General features: G+C 48.9%; 1 protein-coding gene across 1 annotated transcript; it reads left to right on the top strand.

Annotated features, from left to right (window-relative positions):
* The first annotated feature begins 1,252 nt into the window (after positions 1 to 1,252).
* Positions 1,253 to 4,486, top strand: LOC139052700 (BTB/POZ domain-containing protein 6-like). Its single transcript, XM_070529748.1, has 3 exons — positions 1,253 to 1,358; positions 2,235 to 2,526; positions 3,764 to 4,486. Exons 1-3 carry the CDS (start codon positions 1,255 to 1,257, stop codon positions 4,115 to 4,117), a joined length of 750 nt encoding a protein of 249 aa, XP_070385849.1. The 5' UTR covers positions 1,253 to 1,254; the 3' UTR covers positions 4,118 to 4,486.
* The last annotated feature ends 2,997 nt before the right edge of the window (positions 4,487 to 7,483 follow it).

The following is a 7,483-nucleotide window of genomic DNA, read 5'->3' as shown; positions in this document are numbered from 1 at the left end:
GAGCGTTATGCGGGTACCTCCTAAACTGCAACGTCATGCCGGAGTTCATGGCGCATGTGTTCCATGTTCTGCGCCATTACATGCGAGCGGCAATGGGGCTCTTTTACAGCCAAGTAATTTTTGTCTGTCTATACCCATCTTTAGTTTGGCGGGTATGCCGCTATAGGGTATTTCGGCATCTCGGCAAATACCTTTGCGGACGACATAAAGGTTTGATGTGCGTCGAATGCAAGAACCAGCAAACGGGATTATATAATTCTTGTATGCTGACGGACAAATCAGTGCCATTAAGCCAACCTCTGCCCTTCTTGGTTCTTAGAACACTTTTTTTTTCGGGCTTGTGAAAGCATTTCTGTCGCCCGTATCGGCCAACGGAAAACTGAAATGCGAATTTTTCAGGATGGTTCCCAGTTGTCTCATTGACACTTTGCTGAGAATATAATATTTGAGAAGTTGAATCATTATTATTAGCTATCTCATTACGCTAACTCCGAAAACACGTCTCATATAATCCAAGCGATGGTGAGCAACATTGTTTTTTTGTCTAGCTACGTGGCACTTAATTATTTTTAAGTTTTGGCATAATTTACGTGGTGGCAAATATCAAAGCGACGGGCTATAACACAGTTATCTGTGTTATACATATCTGTATCTGCGTGATACTAATCACGTACAAGCCAGAACTGTGTTATAGCTATCTGTATCTACGTGATACTAATCGAGAACAAGCCAGATCTCTCATCAATATTTCTCGCACAGGATAAACAATAATCGTAGCTTGCCGAAAACTCATAATTTATAGGTACGGTCAACGTTCCCTATATATTTCTCAGTGCTAAAATCTGAAATGATACATCTACCTTCAATAAAAAAGGAAAACAAAAATCTTCCAGCTATTGTACCATCACGCAACAATAACTTTAAAGGCCACACACAATATTACGTGTTCTTGCTTCTTGCTCTGGATGGCAATAAATACTGACCTTCGTGTCGTGGATCCAAAAATAGCCACGTAGGCTACTGATGCAGATGACACTGTATACCATATTGTGCAACAATAGGCCGCAATAAACTATTTTGTTCTTTCTTTTCTTTTTCAATCTAAAGCGATGCTAAAGTGGCGCCTCTGTGTCTTTGCAGCTGGACTTCGCTGACCTCCTGGAGAGCGGCAGGTACGCCGACGTCGTGTTCGTCGTGCGGTCCGGCCCCTACTCCGTGTCCAGGACCTTCAAGGCCCACAAACAGCTGTTGGCCATGCGCAGTGACGTATTTGGCGCCATGTTTGAAGGACCGCTCCGCGAACGGGACACCGTCCTCATCAGGGACCTGCACCCCGATGGCTTCCGTGGGCTTCTCAAGTCAGTAATTGCGTAATTTATTGCCTTGTTCATGTCATAGTATTCAAAGACCTGGGGGTAGGGGGCGGGGGTATTCTGTAAGAGTCCATCTAGTGGACTGTCCATTACGGCCGCTGCTGATTGGATGCAGCTGTACGAGGGAGAAGGAGACGAGAGGCCCCAGCCAATCAGCAGCGGCCGAAATGGACAGTCCACTAGGTGGACTCCTATAAAATACCTCCTCCGTAGAATATTACCCGAAGTTGGTAATATACATTCTGATGACCTCTGCACAGCTCTGGATCAGTTAGATAGAAAACCGATCACCTTGAACAAGATCTCTAGACCATGGCCTCGAATTTCGCAGCTACAAAACGTCATAAAAGCGCTGCTGCGATATTTGAAAGCTACTGGATTGGGTGACCGTCTGTGATCCTACATGAGTTTTCGTCAGTGATATAGAGCAGAAAACTGTTACCACGTCGGCGATATTCACAGTGGACTTTCTCTTCTTCTCTTAATGCTTCCCTCCCTTTTCCCTTCCCCAGTGCATGGGTAGCCAACCGGGCTCCGTCCTGGTTAACATCCCCGCCTTTAATTTATACGTTTCCCGCTCTTATCTCTTTCCACATCGCAAACGAAGGAACATTCGCATTTGTTTTTCTGAAAGCGAGGCAATTACATCGCTCAGTTATATTAAAAGATATGGACCGTAATATGCCATCTCGCTGCATAACCTGAGTGCGACCAAAATGGTGTCCAGTGTGGTATCTCTCCATTACGTTAGGCGAAAGACAATCGTCCCTAGTTGTTTCATCTCCACGAAATTTTACCACGTGATTCCGTCCTTCCGTCTGTTTCTCACCCCTTGCTTTCGTTCCCTTTACTTCCTTACAGGTACGTGTACACAGGACGGTCCGCTATTAACAACATCGAAGATGCCATCTACACAAGAGACGCGGCTGAAAAGTACCGCTTCCTAGATCTCGCCAACACCTGCACCGAATATATTGAAAGTCACCTCGAAGCAGACGACGTCTGCACGTTGATCGACTACTCGTTCGTGACTTACGGTGCAGTCAAAGACGACGTGGTGGAAGACGTGATCTTGGATAACGCTGAATCCGTGCTGTCGTCTGCTGCCTTCACGATCTCCACGGAGCAGACGGTGAACTTCGTTTTGGACAGGGTAAGTCATTGTTTATACGCATGAAGTAAGTGACGCACAAACCAACTTAAGTTTACCGAAACGCAAAGTCCTTGCGACATGTGGGTGTTGATGGCCAAGCCTTCCGCCAAGTTCCTGTCTAAAGCCTGGCGGAACTTGTAGCAGACGCGTAACAGCGCAGATAGCGTAAATTGTTAGCGCATTCTACTTGTTACATATGCAGTCGGCAACAGTGTAATCATGCCGCAGCAAATATGCCGCTGCTCGGATCAGAAGATGCGTTCACGCGAATGCTACTGTAGCGCATTTCGCTTCTTAGAAATAGAGAGAGAAGAAAAATCGGCAGAACCCATGTCACGATTACTGCCGACGGTAATGCGTTTATCATTGAATCAATATAGCGGCACAACGCAATGGCACCATCGAAACAACTTACGCGTGATGCGCTTACTGCAACGGGACTCCTCTTCAGCGCTTGGTTAACAACACTGCGCGCCATGCAACGCGGCCGTCACGAATCATGTGCGTGGCCTCCGAAATTCCTGGCGCGCCACTGTGTGCGAACGCTTAGAATTGTTCTGTCGCATCGCACACCCAATGGGACATTCTGAGTGACCCAAGTTGGCGAGAGGTTCGTTGAAAAGCGGCGCACAGGCAGTGCGTTTGTGGCGCAGCCTGCTAAAACGTCTGGTCGCTGTCCCTGAGGAACCTTAGCGACGTCGGTTATTTCGTTTTTCGTGCAGCTTTGGGGAAGCTTAAAGCTTTATTGTTTTCGTCATTCAAGAGTGGCACTTTCCCAGTGGCACATACCTAGTTATACTCAACATGGCGTCAAAGACGTCCATCGAAGAGTGGCGCACATCCTACTGGCACATACTCAGTGCTCCAATCGAGCGTGTAAGTTACTGAAGTACTAAAGCGCAAAACAGACGACACAAGAAGAGACACGGACGAGCTCTTCGTCCGAGTCTCTTCTTGTGTCGTCTGTTTGGCGCTTTGTACTTCAGTCACATGCGCCAACTAGCCCAACAAAAAGTTTTGCTGAAGCACGTAAGCGTTTCTACTAACAGTGACCAATGTCGGCTTGCAAAAGAATATAGTTAAAGAAAGGCAGTGTGTACACTTTACCGAATACTCAGTGGCCCAATTTGGTGCGACGGTTAGTGGCGAACCGTTGTTCCCTCGCGCAGTCCATATACTTTGGTCTATATCACGACCAGTATGACGTTCCACTTATACCGCGACTCCACCCGTGCAGGTGCAGGGCGTTCCCACGAAGGTGGTCATCAAGGCCGTGCTCCGTTGGGCAGGCGCGCAGTGCGGTCCCGACGTCGCCAACTGGGAGTACAGCGGGACAGTCGCCGCCGCTGTGAGGAAGTTCCTGCCCAAGCTCAAGTTCCTGGCGCTCAGCGTGCGGCAGATGACGAAATTCATCGCGGCCGACGCCACGTGGGACATTCTCTCGGCGGACGAGGCGTGCGCCATCTTGTGCGAGATCATCGAACCCGGGAGGGCGTCGCCGCTGCCGGAGTGGCTGAACCCCGAGCGTGACATTTTCGCCAGGCCCGAATCGACTTCGCGGGAACCCCCCCACCGCATTAGACGTCGCTGAGTCGGCGTCGATTCGATTCTCTCGCGCGGCCGGGACGATCCGGCCGGATTCCTAAAACGCGACCACGCTGTGCCGCCGATGCAAAGGCCAACGGGACATCTTGTTTCGTACTTTCTTTCTCTGCTTTTTTAACACATATAAAGACGCTACGATGTTCCCCGTCATTTCTATAGTCTGTCCACAGTCATTTTCTGTAATCTGTGCGTAACAGAAAATTACGTTCCGGTGTCGTGCTCATGTGTCATGTTCTCAGGCGGAGAAGAATTTCAAATCAAGTTTTTTCCCCCTTTTATTCTAATTCTGTGGGTTTTCCGCAGAAGTGATGTTTTTTTGCTTGTATGCGCATGCGCGCGTTCAAATAAACGGTGATTAAAAAAAATCCGAAAACTGCTTGTGTGTTTTCCATTGCAAGTCTGGCAACAACGCCGACATCGACACGTCGCAGTGTCTGGTCGAGTGTTGTCGAGTCGCGACGGATATATCAGATTTTTCTTTTTGTCCTGGTTGCAATGGGCTCGCGAGAGGCCTTTGTAATAGACGTACACTGCTTTCTTTGAAATGAAGCTTCCATTGCTACTTCTCTGGCGGCATACCTGCAGGGTGCCGCTGCTGTCTTGACGAACAGCTCCGCGAAAGAGTGAGTGAGTCAGTGAGTGAGTGAGTGAGACAACTTTATTTGGTCCACAATAGACTTGAGTAAACTGAACATTTTTTTTCTTCTTCCGCGAAAGAAAAGAAAATTGAATGACGGGCGTATTGCCGAACGTCGTTTCCGGAGCAATGCAGCAGTGCGATGCTGCAAGCATTACGAAACGATCGCACGTATATTTCTGACGTGTGTTGAGCACGTTGTTGTTACAGTGATCAAAATCAAATTCAGGCATTAGATAATTCAAGAGAAAAAAAGGAAAGAAAAACTGAAAGAAAAGAACAATGGAGGAGGAACAGAGAGGGTACCAAACTCGGATGCTGTCTATTTAAATACGTGTAAAAAACGCAGAAATATTTTTTTCTGAGATGACCCCTTGACCGATTGGAACGAACTTTATCGTACTTGAAATACAAAAAAAAACACGTCACCCACTTCAGCACCGCCGTTAGGATTTCGCCCGCCGTTGCGGTCGTTGGGATCTGCACTTGCACGGAATCAACACGACAGGTAAAGAGCGCAGTTATATATAACACGTATACGCACGCGATGGTTCAAACTGAATTCATTCAACGTCATTACGTGACATCAGGACCACGAACAAAAAAAGAAAGAAGCCACTTTGCCGGCACCAATTTCAAGACATGCGAGCTCTCGAGAGCCAATCAGAGAGACAACATGGCGGATAATGGCGGACGCGTGCAGCCGCCATGCGTGTCGAGAACACGGTGGAAGAAGAGAGGTATTCAAGCAGAAGTTTTTGTTGGGCTAGTTGGCGCATGTTACTCAAGTACTAAGGCGCCAAACAGACGACACAACAAGAGACACGGACGAGCGTTCTTCTTGTGCCGTCTGCTTGGCGCTTTAGTACTTCAGTAAGAAGAGAGGTGCTCCGACGGCGCACACGCCCTATAGTGGCTAAAATCCACTGTACCCACGCTGGGGTATTTGTTTTTTCTGGTGTCGGATGCCCTCTAGGCTCGAGGGTATTCCCTTGAGGTTTCAAAGGGCGAACTCGCACTCGTTTGACTTAAAGCTCCCTTCCAGTAGGGCTCCTTTACTGTGCTTTGTGTGACAGTGCGCGTTCTCCCTTGAAGTAAAGGATCTTCGGTTCAAAGGACTTTGAAAGGGCCCGTTTGACCGGGGTATTTCAAAGCTACTACTTTCACGAAATGACGAAATGTAGTATACTACCTGCGAATATTCGTGGTTAACGACAGCTAGCTACATAAATAATTTTCATTATAATTGCTCGGCCCTGGCGTGTACGAGTGTTGTCCCCGTGCTTTATTTCATTTCATTTCATTGTGAATAGAAGCTTCCAAGCTAAACGCGGAAGAAAATAAAAGCGCTTCGTCAGTGGCGTAGCAACAGGGGGGGGGGGTGGCCGTGGGCCCCGGGTGCACGGGGCCAGAAGGGGGGGCGGGGAGGTGTCATATACGTCTGAAGACACCCGAAAATTGTCGATATCCCCGCCTTCCTCGACTACACCCGGGAGGGGGGTGGGTGACAGAAGAGCTAAGGGCCCCGGGTGCCAGACGACCTAGCTACGTCACTGCGCTTCGTAAAGATGGCACACTTCAGCGGTTTCTGCCGCGTGGCCAGCGAACTTGCAAGAGAGCACGAACACAGCCCACTTGCATGCGGAGTGGGAAAGGAGGGCTTCGCGGCAAGCCTCTCCCTTCCGGCGGCGCTACCTTTACTTCTACCTCCTTACCTCGTCAGTGACGTCATGGATGCGTTGTTTTGTTTGCGAATTATTTCCAGTTGGATATCTGGCAACCGGCAGTGGTGGAAGCAGCGCTGCCGCCGCATATTGGCTATATGTAATATAGTCATGGGAGCGAGTGCCACAAGGGAGGTACAGGGAGTTTCGGCACCACGGTTAGGATGCGCGTACCCGGGAAACGGAATGGGTCGTCGTACGTCGGCGCCAACGCGCTTGTTTTCTATCGTGAGACAACATACGCGACCTACCAGTGGCGATGAGTGCACGTTCTAGGCTGCGTTATCGCCATGTCGCGACAGGCAATTGACTCAGCCCGACTCGGCTGGCTGAGAAACTGCCGAATATCACCGACAGCGTTGCGATCGCCAGAGGTGTCCGCTTGCGCGACGCAAGCGCCGGTGCTGCCATCTCTTGTTCACTTCGCTGGTTACTCGCACCGCGTTAGGAACCTTCAAGGCACCGCCTCACGTAACATTCCATTTTGTAAATTAAAAAAGACGCCGTTGTCATAAATTCCGATTGTGCGAAAATGCATTAATCTTGATTGCAATAAAAACGCGGCAGGGAAAAGTGGACAACGCTGCAGAAAGTTTGCTGTGTTGAACCAACCCAGGTGAAAATTTGCAACTGGGATGCAAGTGGTCTCAGTTCTACTGGTTTATGGAACGATTCCCAGTTAGTCCCAGTTGCAACTGGTTCCAGTTGGTCCCCATTGCAGCTGGTTCCAGTTGGTCCCAGTTGGTCCCAGTTGGTCCCAGTTGGTCCCATTGCAACTGGTCACAGTAGAAGCCTACCAAAGGTGTCTTCTGCTGATGGATTTCACGCAACAAAGGCAGTTCAGCTTTTCTTTATTTATTTGAACTCCATCTTTCGAAGGGCCTTCGAAACATCTTGTATTTTCTCAGTGAGGAGCCTTGACAAATTCTTGAGTGTGTCGGACACATCCACATTCTTCTGTTGGCCCCAGTGCTGGATTGTAGCTGAAAAC

Source organism: Dermacentor albipictus, unplaced genomic scaffold, assembly GCF_038994185.2.
Source record: "Dermacentor albipictus isolate Rhodes 1998 colony unplaced genomic scaffold, USDA_Dalb.pri_finalv2 scaffold_29, whole genome shotgun sequence".
In the NCBI taxonomy this organism is placed as follows: Eukaryota; Metazoa; Arthropoda; class Arachnida; order Ixodida; family Ixodidae; genus Dermacentor; species Dermacentor albipictus.
The sequence above is the reverse complement of the archived record's forward strand: the minus strand, read 5'-3'. Positions and strand labels throughout refer to the sequence as shown.